This window comes from Nilaparvata lugens, chromosome 5 (assembly GCF_014356525.2).
Source record: "Nilaparvata lugens isolate BPH chromosome 5, ASM1435652v1, whole genome shotgun sequence".
Classification (NCBI taxonomy): Eukaryota; Metazoa; Arthropoda; class Insecta; order Hemiptera; family Delphacidae; genus Nilaparvata; species Nilaparvata lugens.
The window spans coordinates 44,991,317-45,017,669 of NC_052508.1; the positions used below are offsets into that span (position 1 = coordinate 44,991,317).

The window sequence follows — 26,353 nt, forward strand, 5'->3', positions numbered from 1 at the left end:
CCAATTTAGAAGCTGTTTCGACAGTTAACTTTCATGAATTATTTTTCAATAATATTTAAAAGTTCAAAACTTTACGTAGGCTTCTCAAACCCCAAGATTTATGTATACTTGAGAATTTACAACAAAATAAGAGTATTATACTAATGATATTAATTGGACTCTTCTCAAATATTCTCATTATAGATTACTGAATATACTTAAATAAAGCCAAAATGTAGAATTCCGTTTTGGATGGGTTCAACTAGTCAAATATTTCAACAACAAAATCAATGTTGATTTAATCCAAAATAATTTTTATTTCGGAGTTTTGAGTTCTTTAGAAACTATTCCTAACCTGGAATATACCAAACATTCATCATTGATTGGATTATAATAGTTATTCATACCAAATAACCCACTTTTTTAGTATACAAATAACGAATTAACAAACAAGAATGATCTTCAGAAAAGAGGACATTTAGATATCGGTTGATCAGAAACCAGCAAACAAACAATCTATTAGCTTTTACTATAGTCTGTTCCAATTCGCTAACAGTCTACACGGCGGGTCTTAATAGGGAGGGACCACTCGCTGTTTGCGATGGTGCAATTTCCATTGCAATTGGAAACAAACACATAAGATAATCAAGAAATTGAATTAGCCGCGCAGAAACGCTGTCAGGTGTGTGTCACTCCTCATTAGATTGCAGTGCAGTGCAGTGCAGTGCAGTGCAGTGCAGCGGCCAGTCCCCAGTCCCACAGCAATCCGCAATGCAATGCAATGAATGCATCCATTCTCTCCAAACTGTCAGCATCAATAGAATGGGAGGCATCCATGATAATTATATGTAATGCTGCTGGTTTTAAGTGAATCTCACTACAGCATACAGCCACTCACTAGCTAATTCATTACTCTTGGTCTCCAATTATAATTGCTGGTCATCCGGCACTCGTGAGCTTAGTTTGCTATCCTCACTCTCTCTCTTTCTCTCTCTCTCTCTCTTACCCGTTCGTGTGTTAATGAGAAGGATATTTTTAATCCTTCTTAAAGAATCGACAATTATTTGTTGAAACACCGCCGATTCATGAAGATTATTATATTATCGTTATTCTAATTGCATTCTATATTTATTCTCATTGATTAATTATTTATACTTTGTGAAATTCGTTGAATAACTAGCATTATCGTCATTCAATGTAAATTAGTGTATAAGCCAGCAAATATTGTAACATACATAAATAAATAAATCTAATCTCTCTCTCTCTCTCTCTCTCTCTCTCTCTTTTTATTAGCAGCCGTGTTTGGCGTGCAAAATTAAGTTGTAAAATAGATTGTTGAGGGTTTCAGATTTTTATTATCAACATGAATAATTAGACTAGGAAATTGTTAGCATCTGAAATTCTCTCACATACGTGGAAAGTGGAAGAGCAATTAAAAAATTGTGCTATATAACAAACTCTTGTGGGTTCGGAATTATTTTCATAATAAATTAAGTACTTGAAGATTGTTAACATTCGAAATACGTTTGTGTGAAAGAGTCATGATGGATTAATTGAGTAGTTTCGCCCGTACTTTGAAAGATTTGAGATTAGTCTCAACCAGTTAATTATCAAAATGGGGAAAAATACGGCTGTTACACATTACTTTCAATATTCAGTAAACCTCAGTACACTCTACTAGATATTACTATCAATTACCTCCCTCATAACTCATTGTGGATTATCCCTCCCTCTTACCTCTGTCAAAAATGGAAACTACCACAAAACTCTAAAATAAATGCTGCCCTACTATTATAAGATTCAAATGCATTATTGAAATAAGAATATGTTTCAAAATATTGAAGAATATGTTGAAAATTTTCAAAATATTAATTTTTTTCATCTTGATGGAAGATAAGGAAGAATCATAACTTGAAAAAATAAAATCCCCAAATTGAACCCCAATATTCAAAATATTCCATCCAATTACAAAGAATTTATTATTTTTTCAATTAATTTTAATAATTGAAAATAATATGATATTAATAATAATTTTTATAAAATGTATATTAATAAAATCCCATTTATCTAAAATTGAATAATAATAAATTATCCATCTTTAGTCTGGATACTGCCTTGAAATTGATAACAAAATATTCCCTTTGATTCCTATGAAAGAGCCTTGACCTCGACCTTGACCTTGGGGACCAGCGGCGTCACGACAGCCGTATGGAAGCGCGCCACCAGCTCAAAATTTGCGCGCCAAAACCGTAAACCCTTGTCTTGGAAGATCTTACTAAACCAACTCGAAGCTTGGCAAAGATCTTCACATTTCTACTCTCGACTTTACGTTTAGTTTGTAATGTTTACGTTGTTGATTTTCGCATACTGCCAAATGATAAGAAGCTTTCTCGTACCAGGTTAGAACCTTTAGACGTTCTGCTGCAATGCAAAACTGAATAGACTTGTAGTTGACCAAGCTATCCAAACAACATCAGAACGTGCAGCTATGGTTTAGAATTGTTATCACTTCTTCTCTAACCAACCCCCTCCCCCTTCACTTCTTCTCCTCCTTCTTAGTCACTTCATTTATTCTACTGCCTTTTCATGAAATGTATTTCAATATAAAATGTATATAAGTGTGTTCAAGGAACGATGGATTGATATTGCAGCTACTTGATAGTCTTTCTTGTGATGTGGGAAAAAAATACGATCAAATAATGTATTTGCTTTAATGAAATGTCGATTATATCAGTCAATCCATCATTCCTAGTCCAACATTGATTGTAGAGCTTTTTGCTGATAAGTGATAGGTGGATGGTATTTTGACTCTCCAACAAACGTTTACTAACAACCTGAAGAGCATTATATGCCATCCACCTGCATCAAGACTGAATAAATAAGGATTAATAAATGCAATCTGAACAATGCTAGTAGTATACTTGATAGCGCTCTTATGGATTATTGAGAATCACAGTAATATTTAGGTTTGATAGATGGAAGCATCTAGCTTAGTTGAATCTCGCTTCAAGTAAAAGCAGGTACCATTCCATGAGAAGGCCATACACAGGGTTCACATCCAGTGAAACAATCATTATCAAAATGGTCAACTAATTTTGGACCAGTGAAAGAATCATCATCAAAATTTTCAACTTGTAGGACCTTTTCCTTAAAAGTTTGATCGTCCTTGAATTTAGGAAAAAGGCCTCCACACACTAGACATACAAAGTTAATTACTTCGCACGCCTTATGCATGTCTAGTGTGAAAACAGCTTCTTTCTCTATTACAGGACTTCTACATTTCCAAGAAACTGGGACTTACTGGGGCCTACTACTTCCAAATATTTCAGCCACTCAAATGAAATATTTCAAATACTCTATTTTTCAACTTCAAACTATCATTGATAAAAGTTTGTTGAATTTTATCTTACCTAGTACAAAGTAATGTAATTATTATTTTAACACAAGCTGGTACACATTGATTAGTCGAGATTTAAATTTACTGTTGAAAAATTATTCCGAATGATAAACTCATCAAGTGTGTAATTTATGAATTACTCAAAAAAACTTCAGTTTAACTGATATACAGTAGTGGAATACCAATATTGAGCAATATACCAAATGAAGTACATTATTTAAATCAGGGTTTCAATTACAGAAGCTTGTATTTGAATGTGATAATTCATTCTGTTCGATTGAGATTAGTCTATAGATTAAAAAACGTGTAATATTGTGAAGAAGGTTATCGTTAGGAGAATATACAAATTATAACTGCTCCATAATTCTAACTCTGTGAAAGACTACCTTCATCTTACATAAACGTGATCTTTCACTCCTCATTTAATAGAGAAAATAAAGATTTCTATCCTTTGATAAAAAATATCATTAATAATGTCAATCATTTGAATGAATTTCACGTTAATTTTAGATTGTAAGAAAATATTTTGCATTTGAAAAGTACAAAAATCACTAAGATTTTAGATGTTTTGTCAGCTGCAATAGATAAATTACTGCTAATAGAAATTACTGCTGATGGAAAATTAAATTACTGAAAATATTATTTTTCAAATTCAAGAAAAAATCAACTTCAAATTTGAATTGATCTTATAAGTATCATGGAAATTATAATACAATTTGATTAACTTGAGTATGTTTGAACAGATATCACCTGTCTGTTCGTACATTATATTTTATGTAAGCTAATGAATTTCTAATAATAATGTAATTCTATATTCTAAAATGAATTATAAAAATGGACCTCTTTCAAATATTCTGAACCTGTATTATTTACAATAGTTCATTAAAAATGATTCATTATTACTATATTATCTAAATTACTCATAATTTTTGTATCATACACAATTTTTTGGAATATTATATGACATTGAGCCAAGGTTCATCCTGACCTTGACATCCTGATCCATCAACTCATTCTCATATCTCTTTTGAGATTTTGATGAAGAGTTAGAAACGAATTCAATATGCTGCTGTCACATCAATTATTCTAAATTATTGTAGACATCAGGTTTTGAACCATATTTTCAATCAATTGTCTTACAAACTCCCTCTTTCTTATTCATTCAATGAATGTTTTCCATTTCGCACCACCGTATTTTTAATATTGATGTTATTTCTGTTCCTCACCACATGCATGGCTCCCTTGTCGTGTTTTATAAATGAACAAATCAAATTAATTTTTGTCGAAAAACTATTAAAAAATAATTCTAACCTCTAGCATCAACCTGAATCATTCAATTTAGTCAACCTAATCATTAAAATTAGTTTTGAAATTTATTGCATTCTGTACTCATATTATATGTGAAGAATGTTCTTTAATAATTTTATCTCTAGATGTTGACCTATTCACTCAATATTTACAATCATTGTTAATGTTCCACAATCTTATGAAAAATTGTTTTCTTATTTTTTCTATTGCTATTGATGTTGATTACACCCTTAACCCAAATGAATTAGTAATAGTAAACGATTACAAAGAAATAGTATAAAAATGAAAATTATTCACTTCAACTATCATCAACCAACTAAAGAGTGATAATATTCAGTGTGCCCTACTCAAATAAACAAAACTAAATGAACTATAGGTGCAGATAGAATGTCATTAAAACCGAAAATCTTGTTGTACAAATATTACGAAGTTAAATTACTTATTTTTCATCCAAAATTTAAATAATTCTATTTAAATTTAGACACATGATAGGTACTGTAGCAATAGTAGTATTATATTTTATCTACTCAAATAAAATAATTGAATAGCAGCCTATGATCACATCGAATTTTTGTATTGCCTATCTTCATATTTTTTGTGAAGAACTCAACCCTCATCCAAATAATCGATAATTCTTCAATTTTCCTAGATATGTTTATGATTTTCTACAAGAATTCAGCCTCCGACTACAACTACAGTATTCTTGAAAGTGGTAAAACATCAAAATAAGTACTACAGTAGACACTTGAGTATTGTTAATTTATAATTAAATTGACCCCGTAACTACCGTATCTTTCTTTAATCAATGACGCATGATTTTATTTGTAAGGTTTGATTTATTGAACATGATATATTATTCTCTACTAAATTAAAGATTTTATGTTATGTTCCACTTGGTTACAATTAATAGATTTATCCATTTGTTGAGAATCGACTAGACTATGTTCATTATATTAATAGCATAGTTATACTATGGTTATAGTCATATTACAATTTTAATTCAACTTTCTCGTCTGGGGCATTGAATCGATCAATATTCAACTTCTTATTAATTCGTGTTACGAAAGAAAACTGAAAATCGCATTGGTTAAACAAATTATTTTCCATAGAAATGATCGTGAAGATTTTCTGTTCACTATCTAAAGAATTTTATTCATTATTATACGAAATTTTGCGTCGCCATGTCTGTACTTGAAACTAGCAAAAATGCAGAAAACTTGTAACTCTTTTCGATAGATTATATTATTTATATAATAGTCTTACAGCTCTCCCATAAATACAAATTTGTACATTGCAAATTCTGTACTATGTCAATATTAGGGTAGGCTACATAAGTATGTTTAAGTTTATACATACTTTAGTTAACAGTTCTGTCAGAAAGATGTGATAATGAATTCTAAACCAAGCCAAATGTATCCAAAAACTGTTACTGTCATCAAGCCAACAAATTTCAAAAAAAAATAATTTTGCAAATTTAAATAACGGCGATCACTCTTTTTACTAATGAAACTGAGAGAGATACGTATATACGTATACTACATGCACTACATGAACAAAGAAAACAAACACAACATCCTACCTTACTATAAGAAATAATTTTAATATTATAATTATTATTATTGATATAACTGTGTAAGTTAGTTAAGTGCAGAAATGATTAAGTTAGCAAGAGTGTTGGCCTCTCTGCATCTGATCTGACCTTGTTCAATTCAGTTCTGCCTGATTGGTGCCTGCCGCTCTTCATAGTTCTAGTTAACTTAGCTAACTAGCTAACTGACTTAACTAAGTCATTTTATACTTAGTTGCCTTTTAACGCAAGCTTGTGTAGTTTTAATGTTTCATCGCTATTAGTATTTGTGTGTAGAAAATGTGTGTTGTTACATGTTTGCATGAGCTGTACTAGTGCCTATTGTAGATACATCTTTATTTACATAATAGTTTGTTGCTCTTTACATTGAATGATATAAATATCCAATATAAAGCTTTACCAAAGTGTCCAACCCAACATTTATACTCAGTAAATCCCTGTCTTTCCCTGTAAAGTGTGAATAAACTAATTTCCATGCATAATTCCTAGTAGCCATTTTTATTTTTCAGGAACATCACTATCATTTTTCTATTCCCACTTCGCATAACCCGCTCCTAGAACCCAAACTCATTTTGAGTTCCGATCAGTCACATATCACTCACAATCAAAATCGTCTTATTCAATAGCCTATAGCCTAAAGAATACATTAAGCATCATATTGAATTACAGATGTACATAAAATATCCAATTGACTAAAATTAAATTTACGTATTGACTAAAAAATAGTAGAACAAATTTATCGTTTTTTTACTATTCAAACTACTTTTTTTGAGTGAATACTAGCATTTTATTCCTAAAAATTTCAGGTTATTTCTAATACAATTCAGAACTTGAAGAGACACATTATTTCATATTGCATAACATATTAAATACACTTATACTGTTTAATAATAATAATAATTTCTGCTATTTCTTCTTGTTTATTAAGCCCTTATCAATTTTATTTAGTTATTCCTGAGAATTGTTAATACCATACCATTTAATGATTAAAGCATAACATTTGAAGAAATGGTACAAAACAAATGCTTATTTTAAGCATCAGAGGGAAAGCTTATTCATTCCGGAAATTGACAAAAAAATCATCAACAATATAATCAACATTTTACCGAGTACCTACCCCAAACAATTAAAGAGAAGATAATTTTTCAATTTTATTAATTTACCGAAATTCCTAAAAATACCTGTATCAGTGCATGAAATTTTCATTGAATGGTTTCCATCTGCTGTATCTTATTTAATAATGATTTTATAAATGAATTGTAAGAAACAAGGACGGATTAAAAATATCGACTTTTTATTGGAATATTTTATGTATTAAGTCAGACATCAATCATTGCCCCTGTAAGTTATTGGAAGAAAAGTTTTCTTCAATAGAGATAAATAATTCCAACTTGATCGCACATATAAGACTTTGAGTTGTTGACGATAGAGTATCAGCTCAGAACCCTCCCATTGATTTATTACAAAAATATTCATAATCTCCATTCTCTGTTTTAGCTCCTCATTCTTCCTTCAAAGTTCTCGGTTCATAAGCTTCTTAGTTTGCTAAGGAAAATAATTGTGATGCTATAGAGAAAATAACAGCAAACTCCCTTCCAGAACTCAAGCAGCTTGCTTTTCTGGAAGGTCCTATTATTTTGAACTATTATATTTATACATAGTATATAATATTATTAAATTGTATCATTTCATATATATTCAATTTGAATACGGCAATTGGATTATTTAATTCCATTTCAATAAAGTCAGCATGTCACCTCGTCACTTCCAATATTCCATATTCATTCAAATCAACTCACTTTCGAAATAAAATCTCAAACTCCTTATTTTTCAGGTATTATTGAAGTTCTAACCTATTATTTGAAAGATTTATTAAATTGTATCATTTCATATATATTAAATTTTTGAATACGGCAATTGGATTATTTAATTATTCCATTTCAATAAAGTCAGCATGTCACCTCGTCACTTCCAATATTCCATATTCATTCAAATCAACTCACTTTCAAAATAAAATCTCAAACTCCTTATCTTTCAGGTATTATTGAAGTTCTAACCTATTATTTGAAAGATATTAATACCATTTTATTCCTAGATCATCTATAATAAATACCATTTTATTCCTAGATCATCTATAATAAATACCATTTTATTCCTAGATCATCTATAATATTAATGAATGAAGATTTAATTCAATTTGTTGAATCTTCAGTCTTATCAATTCTTTACTTATCGAGCATGATCAAGAAGTCTCTCCAGCATGCAAAAGCGGGATACCTTTATGAATTTGGAATGCCGATACCTCAAATATTTAAATTTCTCGCTTTAAAAAAATGACACCAATTTCAGCTGAACCTCATAGTCTGTATAGGCTTGATCTGTTCCCAGCATGGCTAATTCTCAGCTATTACAAAGTTTTATTATGTGGAAGGTTTCCTCCAACCGTTTCCTCGACTTAAATGTTCAATTTTCTGCTTTTATTTGGGGTAGGGCTCGGTCATCTTTCCTTGTTATGGAATCTTAATATATTTTTCTAGTAATTTAAACTCATATTTTTCGATAGAAAATCAAACAGAAATCCATTAGGATACCATTTAGGAAATTCATTTATTTGCTTTTATGTCCATCCCTTTCTATTTCTAACGTTGTGATTGATTGTTATCAATTGACATTTCATCATCATTAACTTATTCCCTCAAAATGAAACTAGAATAAGGAAAGTATAATAATGTGGATTATTCAAGTCTCTGTTATCTAATAAAAATTTTAATTATTTTTTTATAAATATTCTACATTGATTTACAACTTAGTAGGTGAATATGCGGATACCACCATTTTGACATACACTGCCTTATTTACATTAATGATTATTAATCTATCAATTCTGGATTTATTCCTTACATATACTGTAATTCAAAACAAAACGATTGAAATAAAATTTAAACTCAGTATTTAAGCATAATTATTACCCAATGAATTTCCACTTATTTCAATTTCAACTCACAATATTTAGAAATCATTTTGCTAAGAAAGTTAGCACCAACTACTATTATAGTCTACTATTTCTACAAAAGTAATCAACCATGCATCTTTCTTTCATTGTTTTACAAATACAAAGATTCAAATGCTCTTCTATTTCTTTCCCTCTTATTGTGGATTTGCAATGGTAACACGGAAAAAAATACTAATTAAACAATCCCTAGCTAATTTTAGTATGAATATTCAGCTTTGGAAAATAAAAATAGAATTATAATTATAATACTATATTCTGTATTATGCTAATGGAGCGTCTTGAATTTATGTGTGAACCGTATTCTTAGCATGTACATGCTTGAAATGTGTCTCCTTATATAAACCATAGAATCTATAAAAAAATCCTCCATATTAATTTGAGTAAGCATAATATTAGATTTTTCAAATTATAAATAATTACAGTAGTAGTATTTCTATGGGAAGATGTTTATGCTTTCCATGTAATGAATTGGTTTTATCAAATTTTTTATTTTTGTCAAAGTCTTGAATAATATTCTAAATTACAAATAGGCTAATATCCAATAAAAAATAAAGGTAAAATTCTATCTTTTCTTTTTTTTATGAATACTAGGAATTACTTCCAGACCTTGAAATATACGTATCGTATACATATTAAAAATCCCTTGCATGCAAAATAAATATCGTGCGGTTGTCATGTAGGCCTACCGTACAGAGTTCATGATTGTAAAGTACACCTTATAGTCCTATTGTACATTACTCAACTTTCCAATAATTTTCTGAATTAATTGGATTTGAAAAAAATGTAGCCTACATGAGCTCATTGAAATATTTCTGTATCAATGCAGTTGTTAAATCGCAATTTCAAACCCCATTTTTAATGCATGTGATTTTTACTTTGATCCTGAATTGCAATGAATTTCAGAAAGTTTTATAACTTATATTGAACCCTTTACAAAGCATCAATTAATATGATGCCTAAAACTCATATTCAGATGCATTCTAATTCATTTAAAGCGCTCATATAGTTTATTAAGATTTATTAAATTCATTCTCATTTATTTCACTTTCTCCAACCTACATTTGTGCACTACGCTTTTCAATTACATTTGTTGTCAATTTTTCTCAAATGCTGCTTTCAAATAAACACGACAAACATCATTATTCAATGATGAATCATTAATCAATTCATTATCTCATTACAAAACATTTTTCACATTCAAAATTACAAATTAAGTTCTCAAGTGAACAATATTTTCAAGACTGGAACAGATGAAAATGACTATATACCTGTAAAATCATCCCCCAAATCATGGTAAAGAGCATAAACATTTTATTCGTGTGTTTGGAGTATTATATATGTTGTGGAATTTGTTGGATGTATTAGTTCTAAATGTATTAGTTCAGAATGATATATGTTGTGATAATTGGAGCTTTTTAGAAGTGTTCATGTGCGTAGTTGCTGTAATAATATATCGGATTTTCTGGTTTTTATTTTTATCTTATTTGGAATATTCAGCTTGAGCTTTACGAAAGAACTAATAATTATTATAAAGAATGAAATGTGTAGCAATTCCCAATATCTTAATTAAACAGGAGAAAGAATCATTAGTTGCAGAAAACAAATCAGCTGCAGTCAATATTGGTGGTTGAATACTCTTCTTGTTATTATAACCACTTATAGGGCCACTATTCTCGTTATTGTCAATTATTCGACTTACCTATATATAAAGGCATATAATATTTACTAAATAAGATTTTCTGAAGCAATAACACTCTCATAAGCAATGTTTAAGGAATTTAAGAGGCCTGAGCATTGAGTAGGAACGGAGAGAACTAATAAAAAATGTTCAACTATTAAAAATAATATAATTTAAAATAAGTTTTCAACTTTGCAGAGATAATTTACTCCAATTGATAGAAACAAAATCCTCTCATACAAACTATTAAGTTCTTGAGACTGTATTTTCAGTCAGGAACATAGATCATCAAGGAACGCATAGGTCAATTTGAATAAAAATTTAACAATTGGAGATTATTACACAAGGAACATTTGGGAATAGCAAGGTATTTGGACCAAATCAAATAGGTCTGTCCTTTGGACATCATTTGTAGGTGTTGATTGTGGTAACTGTGAAGACTTCTATCAATCACTATAGAACATTTGATAGATTTTTCTAATGTCCACTGCAATGTTGTAGTGTAATATGACGCATCCCTATATTTAGAAAAAAAATCAAATTCTACCCCTCCCCACCTATACAAGAAAATTTCGTTAGTTGTCATTTTTAATACTTTATGGGACCCCCTCCCTAAGATTTGATTTTGGAAGTGCGTCCAAACTCCTCCCCCCTCTGATATCCATAAATATAACCAACTCCTCCATGATGTGCGACTAGCTAAAGCTTCGTTTGTTGGAAATATCACTTTCAATACTACATAGAGGTAAATTGTTTATTTATTTGTATAACTTAATTAATAATTAACTTATTAATTTAGAAAGTCGATAGGAGTTGGGAATAGTGTGTGTCTTTGTAAAGTCTCAAGCTGAACGTTATTACTTTGGCGCCGCTTCTTCAAATCAGGTCAGATCACAGAAGGCAACCATGAGTGATTGTGTTGTGCTCTGTGTGCTCTCGGCCTGCGCCCGATCTAATGGTACTGCTGTGTTTGTTTGCTTTGGCTTGTGCAGGGCGTCGAGATTCCGATCTACATCTGGTACGACAGCTACCCGACGCACTCGGGCGAGGGCTACGAGGGCCGAGTGTCGCGCGTCGCACCCGACTCGCACTACGGCCTCGCCTCGCTCAACCTCACTAACATTCGCGAGACTGACCAGGGCTGGTACGAGTGCAAGGTCGTCTTCCTCAACCGGTCGCCCAACTCACACAAGAATGGCACCTGGTTCCATCTCGACGTTCATGGTGAGTCCACACTCACACTTGCTATTTCTAAATACAGTCTACACACTACTTTTTGTTGACATTTTTCGGTCGGTACATTTTAACTGAGATTTGTAAATACAGGAAAATTATGACCACATACATTTGCCTATAATAAGCCAATATACTTATATATTTAAAATATATAATATTGTAATTCATATATTATACAATATAGAAATAACGAAGTGATCCGTGGTCTAGTGGATAGAGTGATTGCATAGCAGCATAGAGATCCCCTGTTCAAACCTGCTCATTACCAAAAGTTTTTGATCAGATCACTTCCATGTTATCGGATGGGCACGTTAATTGTCGGTCCCGGCTGAAGTATGACAGACTTGAGGCCCATTGACGGCTTAAATTGTATATTCAGGCGAGGTGGAACTTCCGTCAGGAAGTCCCCACCAATAAAAGCCATACGAATATTATCATTACTAGCCAATATACATGTAGTTTGATATTTTTTGACTGGAGTGATTTGTCACTCGGCCATAGGCACACACACACACACACACACACACACACACACACACACACACACACACACACACACACACACACACACACACACACACACACACACACCATGAAAAACGGTTATATTTAAAAACCTTGAAATCGGTTATATTGGAGAAAAACTTTCTAGGTAATTTAATATATCTCAGCTATACTCTCATCCATAATAACTATTCAGGTCTGGCTGTATGAATATAAAGTCAAGAAATCAAAGCCATCTTTATATTCATAATCATCTAGAATGTAAACTCAGTAATTTTCAATCGAAATTACCGTTTGGAACTGGCGTCTATTCCTGAACAAACCTAACTCATTCCGCTTGTTATTTGTGTTTTGTTGTGTCCATTAATCTCTGATAAGAGTTCTGCTTTCTAGCGGAGGTAAGGATGGCTCCTAAATCGCGGGAAGCGCTATCATAAGACAAAACGAAACTTATCTCTAAAAATTATGAGAGGTTAGGTTAAGTCCGTGAATACGGCTGTTAGATGAAAAGATCAACGATTGAAAATTATTGACAACTTTTCATGTTGATGAAAACATCAACAACTTTTAATGTAGTTAATGAGGAGGGTCTGTGTAGAATAAAGTTACTTTTGTAACACTCCTTATACTCTAAGAGCCGGTTTCCGAGCTCAGGATTTAGCTAAGTTCTAGACTTTAAACAGCTGGAGTCAGAAACTTCCCGAAACGGGGCGTAGTCGTAGTTTTTATAATCTCCATTTTCTCATTTCTATAATTGGAAACGTTTTTCCTTGACGAAATGAAACATTCCTAAATAATTCAAAATTGCTGAAACTTTACACTATTTAATCTTTATTTTGAGTTCAATTTTCTAGTTTTTCAACATTTAATTTAAAAATCGTTAGTCGTTTTACTGCAACTATGCCCAGTTTCGGAAAGCCAATTTTCTAACCCCAGCTTTTTAAAGTCTAGAACTTAGCTAAATCCCGAGCTCGTAGACTGGCCCTTAGTCCTAACACTCCTTGGTACCGTTTAGTAGGCCTAACAAGTGATTTGTATAATACATTCATTTCCCCTGAATGAAATCTTCCAAGATAAATGTATAATGAATTTACAAGATCTTTGAAATTATAGTTTCAATTATATTTCTTCTATGTTTAGTTTTGAAGCATCTAAATTCGAAAATCTACTTGTTGAAAATACTTGAGGACTGAAAATTTTGTAAATTGAAGAACTGCGAGACTTAAATTATTTCGGACTATGTGTTATTTAAATTTGGGAGAGCACAAGGCTACCTTATTTTTTCTCTCCCTACCATTTTGATAATATACTTATTGTATAAATGAATATATCACAATGTGGGGTTTACATTAAAAATTGATGAGTTGTATGACTTGGAATGGGGGGTTGGAATTGTTTGGTGGCTCAAAAACTTGGAATTTTGTAAAATGTGTAGCCTGCTAGAGTTCAGTTTGCCAGCTTGATTGGTTTGAAAGATATTGAACCATTATTTGATATATCAAACTAACACGTCAAAACGTCAAGACGTTTTTAAACTGTTAGACGACGTTTATTTGGACACACGGTATAATGAATGAATGTTGCAGCGCCACCAAGATTCAGTGTCACGCCGGATGACATAATCTATGTGAATCTCGGGGATGCGATCATCCTCAACTGCCAAGCGGAAGGCACACCTAAGCCAGAAATACTCTGGTACAAAGATGCCAATCCTGTAGAACCTTCCGGTACCATCGGTAAGATACAAGTCACAATCATTTATTCGATTTGAAATTTTCCAATTCTAGTTATTTTTCATGCCTTCATGCTTCTTTTCATCTCATTATTTTAATTAGTTTGTTTCCTTCCTCTGAGTTTCACCAATGTTAATTTGTTATGGTACTTCTTTTGTGTAATAACTAGAGGTTGAATTGTAATCTAACTTTGAAACTTGTTCATTATATTCCATTATAGCTTCTGTATTTGAATATATTTGGGTGGGCTACATATTTCATAATACTTAATATTCTTTATTCACTCCCGTATCATTGATGATGATGATTATTATTATTATTATTTTGTCATATGAAACTGTATAATTTGAGCATAGCTCCAACAGTGTATGCCACGTCAATTAAATAATTAAACTACATCTAGTTTTCACAGCCCTGAGGTGACAGCGATTTCAAAAAACATAAACGTTATCTTAATACTGAATTACTCCACCCACGTACGTTGCGTTGCGCGTATCTTGTCATGGCCCAACAAAGCCGTGGAGACCAGAGCGTGTTGCCAGATTCACAATTTTCACATTTATCCAGCAAAACGCCCTGATAGAGTCTTCAAATTGACCTAATCATGATGATTGTTATTGAATATGGTAGTCTCATTAACTTGGTTTCATTGAATTGTAAATTGTTTGATTCATCACGCATCACATTACATTGTAAAATATTTTGCTGTATCAGGCTGGTGTTTGCCTATCCATATGTGTTCCTATACATTTTTAGATATCTGAAAGTACAAGAGCCAACACATTGAGTTATTATTTTTTCAATTTTCTGAAGTTGCTTTTATACGAATTTTTTTTTGTTCTCATTAATTTGTAGCCTACATTAGTCTAATAACTTGATTTAGCGGTTTCGTTATTTAAATTTGGTATTTTTCAGCTATCTTACTGTTTCCTCTTATAAATTCACATTTCTAGTTCTATTGAACTGGAAACATGTTAAAAGAATGGCTGTGGGGAAAAAGTGGATTTTTTAAATAGAATATTTGTTTACATCCCAAGATCAAGAAAAAAATTACATAATATTCAGATGTACATAGCGGATATTTTTCTAAATAGCAGATAGGCCTACATCCCAAGATCAAGAAAAAAATACATCATATTTAGCTCATATTAATATTCATCCAATATAAACTCCCATTTTATATCTTTCAAGAGTTTCTCACTTATGGTGAGTGTCCTTAACACAAATTTTAAAGATTCTCCAAAACTCTTATGATTGGGGTGGAATGTTGTACATGTTTGTGTTTATGTTGACAGGCATATTCAACGATGGTACCGAATTGAGAATCTCTAATATAAGACATGAAGACATAGGCGATTACACGTGCATCGCCCGCAACGGGGAGGGTCAGATCAGCCACACGGCTCGAGTCATCATAGCCGGTCAGTGCCCTCTAATTTAAATACAAAATTATCTAGATTACTTTTTATTTACATGAAAATTTCTCAAATTGGTTCGACAATGTTTTCAATCTACAATATTTTGTACACTTATAAAAATATATATTATCACATCCAATGATCCAGAAGAAGTACATTAAAAAATCAAATTTTAATGAATTTAGTATTTTTCTGAGTTGATTTATTCTTAGAAGAAACAGTTACCGTAGTGTAGTTTCTTATTAGGTCACAGATCATAAGTTATCAAAACTGTGAGAGACATACGGTACCTAAACTATGATCAACCTAAACTATTAGGGCTCAGCTTGAAATATTGTTCTCCGAATTTTGACGAATTTATGATATCGTGTACTACAAATCAATTTACACTTGATTTATGTATTCAAGTATAAAATTTCATTCCAAAAACATGAAAAATAGACATTTTGAAGCTAGTAGGATGAGAAAAAAATCGAAATAGAATATTCCGCTCAATAATGATTGGAAACTTTGATAAATTGAGTAGATGAATAAATTCTTATGTTTGAGGGATTTGTTCCTTTAGGTGCGACAGTGGTTATCCAGTGATAATGGTACCAATATTCAATTGTATACTAATATTACTAATTGTTACTATTGGTATTAATATTTGAGTGTGTTTTGTGTGAAGGTGGGGCGGTGATAATGGTGCCGCCGACCAACCAGACGAAGCTAGAGGGTGAGAAGGTGCAGTTCTCGTGCGAGGCGAAGGCTCTGCCCGGCAACGTGACGGTGCGCTGGACGCGAGAGAGCACACCCGTCAAGGAGGTGGCCGCCCTGGAGACACGCGTCACCATCCGTCGTGACGGGTCACTGGTCATCAACCCGGTCAGTGCCGACGACTCCGGCCTCTACCAGTGCGAGGTCTCCAACGGCATCGGCGATCCCCAGTCGGCCAGCGCTCATCTCAGTGTCGAGTGTCAGTAACTTTCCCACTTTATTCACTCTATAGTGAGGTCCACGTTATAATGGCAGTGGAGAACAGCATTAACTCATCACTGCCTTCTATAGATTATAGCTGATACCGGTATATCTGATGAAATAATAACTATAGTTTATTGGGCGGTGTGAATAAAAACGAGTACGTCGAGTATTTACTTACAAGTAAAGTGTAACGAGTAATTAAACTCCAAGTAAACCGATGTGAATATAGCGTCGAGTTTACTTGTGACCATGTACTCGCCAACCCGAGGGTTTACTAGGAAGTATTTACTCGCGAGACAACTGAATTCACAAGAAAGGCAAGTAAATACTTGTAGCGCCACACAGACTACTACGCATCATTTCCTGTCGTGACTTGTTCTGTTTTCGCCGCTGAACGCCGATTGCACGTGAGTGCAATCTATAGCACCAATGACAGTCGGAATGCGAAATTTTGAAGCCCAATCTACCTTGGCCTGATCCATATCTTCAATAATAGTGCGTGGAAATTTAATCCAATCTGACACCAATTCGACACTATTTTATCCAATACACTTGGAAATGTTCTGCTGACGGTACTTCTTTCAACCCCCATGTCGTTGGTAACACCACTTTGGAATCCTGGATCACTAATGTATCTCATAAAAATTTCCATCTTTTTCCTCGCAGTTAATCCTCCACCCCTTGCATCAGTGTTTCCATCAAGAAAGTGCGAAGTGAGAAAATCTACGTTTTCGCTCTCAAACCGTAATAGTCCCTTAGATAGATCGGGACTTATATCACGTCGGTCTCTATAACGATTCATACCATGCAGGCTCATAAATGCAGCCAACTCTCGTGTACAAGTACGACTGGAAGTCCGGGGTCGGGTTGACTTGCGAATGGACGAGTATTTACTTGCTACAGAAGTATTTACTTGCGTTTATTCACACCAAAATTGGCATTTTTCGGGGGTTTACTAGCCACTCAAGTATTTACTCGCGAGTAAGAGTAAATACTTGTTTTATTCACTTCAATTTTGGCGTTTACTTGTCATTCAAGTATTTACTTGTCCTACTCGTTTTTATTCACACCGCCCAATTCTTCAAGTAATCAATTATATTTACTTTGTCAGGATAATATATTTCTCAATGATAAAATAATAATTTTTATGATTGAGAATCATTATTTAGTCAATCAATCATATTTCCACATTGTTATAAAAAGATCTGGCAATGTTGCGGAGCTAGAAAAAGATAGCGTTATTTGCTTTGTCGGATGATAGACAAGGATAGAAACATCGATGTCAACCAAATACTGCCATTAAAAAGAGGACCTCTCTATAGCAACAATCTTATCACAATTTAACAAACATCCAAGTTGATGCTCAGTGAGATTCACATAAACCATGGGGAAAAGATAGCAGAAAAAGACATCCCATGGTATAGGGCGTTCGTGTTCTACATTTCATTGTTATTTGAAGCAGATTATTGACGACTAATGTCGACTAATGTTGATTATTACTGTCTTGGACGGCAGTATGAACGGGATAGTATGAGAGACTACCAGCGTCTTATAGCTACACGAAAAAGAACTACGTGAACTATTGACTAGAGCAAACAATGAAATGTGGAACATAAACGTCCAGGGTTACCTTCTTATGGCATCTTTTCGCTATGCTTAAACTGTCAGCAAGCCTTTCTAATACTATCAAGAAATGCTATAAGTTGAAATGAAGAATCTCACTGTAACAAACAAACTTGATTTCTGCGACAGATAGCTAGCATTGGTAATGCTTAATATCTTCATCAGTATAATTGAAACTCATCTTAATTGTGATTATGAGCGTATCTGGATCATATAATGGCCTTGATCAAGATATGACTCTGTAGGAACGATGAACAGAACATTTGAGAACTCTGAAGACTTCCTCACTAATAATATTGAAATAGATGAAAAATCAGTCAGTATTCGCTGTGATCAAGACTTCAACAGCCATAGCCAATTGTGATATAATATTTCCATGATAAATTATATACAGTGAGTCATATGTGAAGATAGAATGGGCATAGTTCTATGGTGATGGCTTTAATTCGTATTTTCATGCAAGTGATTATTAAAGATTGAATAGCAATTCATCAAGTGCAATGTAATCTAATCTAACAACTTTTAACCATTTCAGAAGAACTAGCAATACATGTCTGTGAAACTGTTCAATTCTTAGCCTAGAAATGTGAATGATATTGAAGGCAGGTATTACAAAAATGTGTACAGGATTCACTCAGCAGAGAATGCCTGCATTCAGTTGAAGACTTTTTTCTTATTAGATTTTAGAAATACGCTAGTTGCTCCTTGAATTCGTTATGACATGTATGATGTTTTCTAACAGTAATCTGTTTTGATTTTGATATAACTCAAAATCAATTTATTTGAAATTTTAATTTGTTGCAGATCCAGCGAAAGTGACGTTTACTCCGACAGTGCAATACTTGCCTTTCAGGCTGGCTGGAGTCGTCCAGTGTTACATCAAAGCAAACCCACCTCTGCAGTACGTCACCTGGACTAAAGACAAGCGCCTACTCGAGCCCTACCAAACCAAGGACATTGTCATCATGAACAATGGATCGCTACTGTTCACTAGGGTCAGTCATTTTCTAATATTCTATGTTATATCATTTCGATCTATGTATAGATCTTCGATCTATATCATTTAATCTATGATGAGGTGAAAAAGCGATTTCACAAATATATTCTCAAATCCAAAAATAAGTTGGTGTAGTCAATTTTTCACCTCATCATGGAGAAGTTCCACAACATTCCTGAAGACAGTGTAAATTTTACATTTAATCAACATGATCTGTTATCTATGCTAACATTTTTGGTGATTATTTGAAAAACACAGTTTTATTTTCAGTCAAATCAACATTTATTAAACTTATTGACAGGACTGCAGTTTCGTGTTGAAACTAACATATCTTCAGCTGTAAGTCATCTAATGCGATAGAGAACATTGTGGTAATTTCCAATTTTTCCCTATTAATTTATCACATTTGATGCTTCGGTGTATGAAAATGCATTGGCATTCTAGATCTATTGTAGCATTTTTACAGTGTTTTTTACTTTTTATGAAATTCATATGACTTCGAACTTTGCTACATTAGAATGATTGAGAGCCACATAAGCACGCTTCAGTGAACAAATCAGAATCCGTTTTTGAACTATTTTCAACGACACTACAGTCTAATCTCTTTGAATATTAGTTATTAAAACTAGTACTCAGAAATTGGACTGTATTGTCGTTAAAAATAGTTAAAAACGAATTATTATTTGCAGTTCGTCTTGGATAGTGAAATATATTAGTATAAATCAGAATCGTTGAACCAGCTATTACAATTGTTCTAATTGGTCTCTGTTATTGGTTACTAGCCAGCCAAAGCGTGCTTAACTACGAACGTCTAAAGGATCGCTCATAAATACAACACTAAAAAGATAAACTCCACGTGATTTAATAAATGTATTAAGTAAATGAAATACGTTCTATAGATTCAACCATTTTACATTATTAAATGGATGAATTTTATGAATTAAGCTTCATAACTTTCAATCAGGCTTTAGAAAATTCCATTCAACTGAGACAGCTCTGCTTCGTGTCACTGATGATATAAGGTTAGCTATGGACCAAAGAAAATGCACCATCCTCACCCTATTTGATTTTTCTAAAGCATTCGATACTGTTGATCATACAGTCCTTCTGAATAAGTTGGCTATTCTTGGTTTCAGTCGCAACTCGTTAGTTTGGTTCAAATCCTATCTATTAGGTAGGAAACAATGTGTATCTGTCGGTGACAAAAAGTCAACTTGGAAAAACGTTATGCATGGAGTACCACAAGGTTCAATTTTAGGCCCTCTCCTCTTCACTTTGTATGCTAACGACCTTTCTTCCATTATCAAATTCTCCAGTTTCCATACTTATGCAGACGACCTTCAAATCTATTTAAGCTGTCCCATAACAAAAATTAATGAAACAGTTGGAATAATGAATCAGGATATCAATTCGATAGTGGAATGGACAAAGAAAAATGGCCTTAAGCTTAATCCCATCAAAACACAACCCATTATAATTGGATATTCTCGTCTTATAAACAATATTGACCTTGAATCGATTCACAAAATTAGTGTAGACGGTAATGACATTCCTTACTGTAGCTCAGTTAAAAATTTAGGCATTATTATGAATAATACTCTTGACTGGTCAGAACAAGTGAACAAAACTTGTAAAAAGGTATTCTCAGCCATGCATGCATTGAAGAAAATGCACGATATCCTCCCTAGAAACATTAAATTAATATTGGTTCAATCTCTCATCTTCCCACATTTAATGTATTGTAATTCTGTTCTTAACGATATGCAAGTCACTCTGAATGATAAACTACAGCGTTGCCAAAATTATTGTCTACGTTTCGTCTACTCTCTCCAACGCCATGATCATATCACCCCAGCCCACATTGCTAGTTCAACATTGAAGCTTCCCGATCAGAGGCTTTTTCGAATAGTCAAGTTTTACTTATTACATTTAGAATACTAATGGGTCTATAATTTTCAACTCTTTCAGAATCACCGCTCTTGAAAATTGGCAAAATTTTTCCTTGTTTCAGATCATCAGGGAAAATACCCTGCTCTAGTGAAGTATTAAGGAGATGCAATAAAGGGTCCAGTAATTCATTTTCACATTCTTTTAAAATTTTGCTTGAGACCCCATCCAATCCTACTGTTTTTTTGTTATTCAAATTTTTTATTATTCTTGACAACTCATCTCTTGATAATGGATGAAATTTAAATACCTTTTCAATTGGCTCAGCATTTAATGTAGTTGTATTACAAGTATTAGTGTTCAGTGACTTTTGGAGATTATATGCAACCTGTTGATAATACTTATTGAAAAAGTTACAAATGTCTATACTATCATCCATATAATTTCCATGTTCATCGATTATCCTAGGGACATTAGTAACTGTATCTTTTTGAGCTGCTCTCCTATTTCTATTAATTACCTCCCAAACAGCAGAGTTAAAATTGGTACTAGTTGTTAATATTTCAGCTGTTTTCTTACACTTAGCTTTCCTCACTTCTTTTGCATAGTTTTTCTTTAGACATTTGTATTTGACTTCACTCGGAACATCCCTCACTAATTTAAATTCCTCATAGGCTTCCCTAACAATATTTCTTTGAGTAAGAATATCTTCAGTTATCCATTCATCTACTTTGTTCAATTTACTTTTTACTTTGACTTTTTTATTGGACAGCATACACTAATGTGAAATCTTATTGTATCAATGAATTGCTTATATTTGTAATTTAGGTTACAACTGTTATAAACACTACTCCAATTTTCTTGAAGCAGTTCCTGCTTCAAACAATTTATATTTCCTAGCTCATATTGCTGAATTTCTTTCACAAAAGTTTTTTTCCTGCTTGGATTCTGGCCCTGCAACTTAACATCTAAAATTTGATAGTTATGATCTGATAGATCTGAGCTACCTAACCTGACATTACAACATTCTATATTTGTGAGGATATTATCAATAATTGTCTGTGAAGTTCGAGTTACTCTTGTATATTCGTGGACCTTAATTTCTAAATTATTCATATTAATAATATCTCTAATATCCTCTGTCATTTTATCCTGCCTGGCAAAATCGGTATTGAAATCTCCTACTACTATAACATTTGTGAAACGAGCGGTTGTAATTTCCAAAAGTGTATGGAGCAGCTCACAAAATTTTTGCCAGTCTCCATTTGGTGACCTATAGATACCTAACACTGCTACCTCAAATCGATCATCAATTTTTAACCTTAGTCCCGTCACCTCTAAATCCATCTCAACAGAAAATCTCTTAACAAAATCCAGTTCATAAGTTTGGGTATGTTTAGCATTGCTAGTGAATATACATACACCACCACTTCTATGAGCTATTCTACAAAATTCTGATCTCAGTGAATAGCCTGGAATCCTAACTTGATTTATTTCCTTTATTTTTAAGCCATGCTCTGTGAAAATAACAATGTCAGGATCCTCCTGTTTAAGAAATACTTCTAATCTGTCAATTTTGTTGCGAAGATACTGAATATTTTGATGATAAATACTAAAAACCTTACCATCTTGTGCTACTCTATCTCTAGCATTTGTAGCTATTTCCCTTTCCCTGTTTTGAGCCAATTTACTAAAAAATCGTTATTTGTTTTTTTGACTGTTTTTAAACCAGAGGATTGCAAACGGCTTTCAATCAGCTCTGCCAATCTATTACAAAATATTACTTTGCCAGATCGATTTAGATGCAACCCATGATTAGTGAAGTTATGTCTTTTCAGCCTTTCATTTAGAAAACAAATCCCCAGTTGTTTAGAATTCTTATTTTTTAGGCTGTTGATTGTATTATGGATTGATTTGTTTGTCGAATGATTGCTTCATTTAATTCTGGCCTATCAAACCTATTAGGAATAGTACTTATTATTAAGTTTGTTTTTTGCTGAGTGGCACAATTTCCTTGATTTTTTCTGTTACTTGAGGAAGATGATTCAAGTTAGTTTCATTTATATTATTTGAGCCACCCAGTACAATTAGATAGTCATTTTCATCAAAGTCTTTAGTTTGTTCCCTAGCTGACTCTACAACTGCATTAATTGATGCACTTGGCTTGAAAAAACATTGGACATCAAATTTATTTTTCAATCTTTTATCAAGGAGATCACTGCAATCACGTCCATGACTGGACGTCAGTAGCAGAACTCTCCCTTTCCTATCTTTATTTCCCTCAGCTATATTTTTGGTTGCTGTCTTCAAAACCTCACTGTACGTTTTATTTCGACCATTTTCAGAGCATTTCCCATCATTTAGGTTAGATTCTATTTTTTTGCATTTGGACGGAGGTTCTATCATACATTTAGTATTATCAAATTTAGATTTTAGTTTCTTTATTTCCTCCGACATTAGACTACATTGATTTTTAGATTTAGTATTTCTTTTTTATGGTCTTCATCTTGTAATTTTATAATCAGTTCCAAAGATTTAATTTCTTCTACCATCCCTAACCTTTCTTCCTCAGACGTTTTTAGAGTTACTTCTAATTGGTTTTTTAAATTAGTGTGGCTACTTTGTAGTTGAGCAACTTTTTCGGCTAAAGTAGTTTGAGGAACTGGGGTTTTTGGTTTTGGCGTTTTTGAATTTTGGTTTTGGGAACGCGTAAGTACTCCCGCTATGTTTACATTTCTATTAATAACCTTCGGTGTTCTATTTGAGCTCATCTTCCTATCTAAGAAACCAATAACAGAACTATTAAAACTAGTACTCAGAAATTGGACTGTATTGTCGTTAAAAATAGTTGAAAACGGATTATTACTTGCAGTTGGTGTTGGATAGTGAAATATATTAGTATAAATCAGAATCGTTGAACCAGCTATTACAATTGTTCTAATTGGTCTCTGTTATTGGTTACTAGCCAGCCAAAGCGTGCTTAACTACGAACGTCTAAAGGATCGCTCATAAATACAACACTAAAAAGATAAACTCCACGTGATTTAATAAATGTATTAAGTAAATGAAATACGTTCTATAGATTCAACCATTTTACATTATTAAATGGATGAATTTTATGAATTAATTTTCCTAACTCTATTTTCAGATGAAACTTTTACTGAATAAAGCACGTGCTTTTCTTAATCCCGAAGGTAGCTTGAAGGAGGAAAGGTAGAGACAAGAAGCATAAAGTAAGCGCCTCATACCTACACAATGTTCTTCTCTTGGAAGCATTGTAAGAACTTTGTTAATTCTGCTCTCGCTAACATGATGGTGCCTGAAAGGCAGTGGAGATTTCCCAAGGAAGAGATGCGTAGTTAGCAACTTGTTGGGTGGAAATGGAGAAAAGGAAAACTTTTGAAAGGGTGGAAAACCATTCTGAACACCCGTCCATTCAATTGGGTGTTGGTTGGCGAGGGGTTAGGGGGAGAAAGGGGTGGGTTTAGTAATCTCGAACGTGAGTTGAGTCCTGCTCTATTATCTACCTTCTGCTCCTTTACAGCTGTTGAAATCTTTTGTACATTTTCGGCTGAGTTTTAGTATTTGTTTTGGTTTGTGAATCACACAAATGCAGTAATTGAACGACTCATTATTCATGATACGTTGAATATGTGCAGTTGAAGAATGCTGCAATTTCATGACTAATACATTCAGTCTAACAATACATTTTAGAAACATAGCTTCAAATCAAAGATAAACAAAACCTAATAAATGCATTCAATAAATTTCAACTGAAATAATGTGATGAATAAGGATGATAATACAGAAATGCCAGGCGGAATCGCTCAAAAACGACAATGACAATGTTCGATGAGATAGTTTCAATTTTTGATTGCTCTTCAAGTGCGTTTTTAATATTTCAACTAATAATATCAGTTGTATAATAATGTTAGTATATTACAGAATTCATCAACTTATTAACTATTTTAATATTTATTATAAAAATAAAAGGGAGTGGAAGCACAAGCTAATTATTAACAATCTCTCTCAAATTTAGATGGAATAATGTCCGAAATAAGATCAAGTTTTCACTTTCATATAATTCAACACAATTCCCATTCAACACTATTCCAAAAATATTCATACCGGTAATGCAATAATTTAGAATTTGAAGAGATTAGATAAAAAAATACACGTGTTAAATCATTAAAAACACGAAAAATGTTGAATCTATATAATAAGAGAGAGTAGGGTTGTGTTTTTTCGCATCAAAACATGCCAACTTGTGGATTGCATACCGGAGAAGCGGGAATCATTTAGATCTCCAAATTTTTTCACATATATTCTAAAAATATCAATCTCGTGCACCTCGAAGCCCAAATTTCAATTTTCCTTCTAGATTTCTCAGAATTAATTTTAAAATTTCATTCATGGGACATGAACTTTTATACAGCATAGCTTACATTGTTGTAAAATATGTTTGTTTATAAGTAAGGAAGTCATAACGTTAGTATAAGACATAGTATTTTGAACGCAGCCGTGGTATAGAGGTAGAGTACTCGGTTACGGCGCGAATGTTTCTCGGATCGAATCCAGATTCTTCCTTTTTTGCTCTTGATTTTTCCCTCGAAACGTATTATTATAAATGATTTTTTGAAGGAAGTTGTTTTCATTACGATTGGCCTTGGATTTCATCAAATAATTATTCGATTTAAAATTTTCCAACCAGTAAAAATGAAATGGACATGAGTTCCATGCTGTATCATTGGAATTCATAAGAAAATCATGGATAGATCACAATAAAATTAGTACCGTAATAATTTATATTCTCTAGTTATTATGTACTATTCATTTATAATGTACTATTAGACACAAATTAGGAGTGAAACGAATGTGTAAGTATTTTGTTTGGAATTGGGGAAGAAAAGGCTGCATGATTCAAATTGAGGAGAATCTAATCGATACTAAAATTGATGTATTGAAAAATTAATATGATACTGTGAGTTTTTCAAGTATTATGTCTTCTTCAGTTATCTATACTACAATA

At 32.7% G+C, this 26,353-nt stretch overlaps 1 protein-coding gene across 1 annotated transcript in view; it reads left to right on the forward strand.

Moving 5' to 3' along the window:
* The window catches only part of LOC111048898 (protein turtle), a 144,249-nt gene that overhangs the window by 67,096 nt on the left and 50,800 nt on the right, over window positions 1-26,353 (forward strand). Inside the window, exons 4-8 of the mRNA XM_039429505.1 lie at window positions 11,956-12,187; window positions 14,290-14,439; window positions 15,732-15,857; window positions 16,525-16,812; window positions 19,245-19,435. Of these exons, the coding sequence (XP_039285439.1) occupies window positions 11,956-12,187; window positions 14,290-14,439; window positions 15,732-15,857; window positions 16,525-16,812; window positions 19,245-19,435 (987 nt within the window). The remainder of the gene's footprint in view (window positions 1-11,955; window positions 12,188-14,289; window positions 14,440-15,731; window positions 15,858-16,524; window positions 16,813-19,244; window positions 19,436-26,353) is intronic.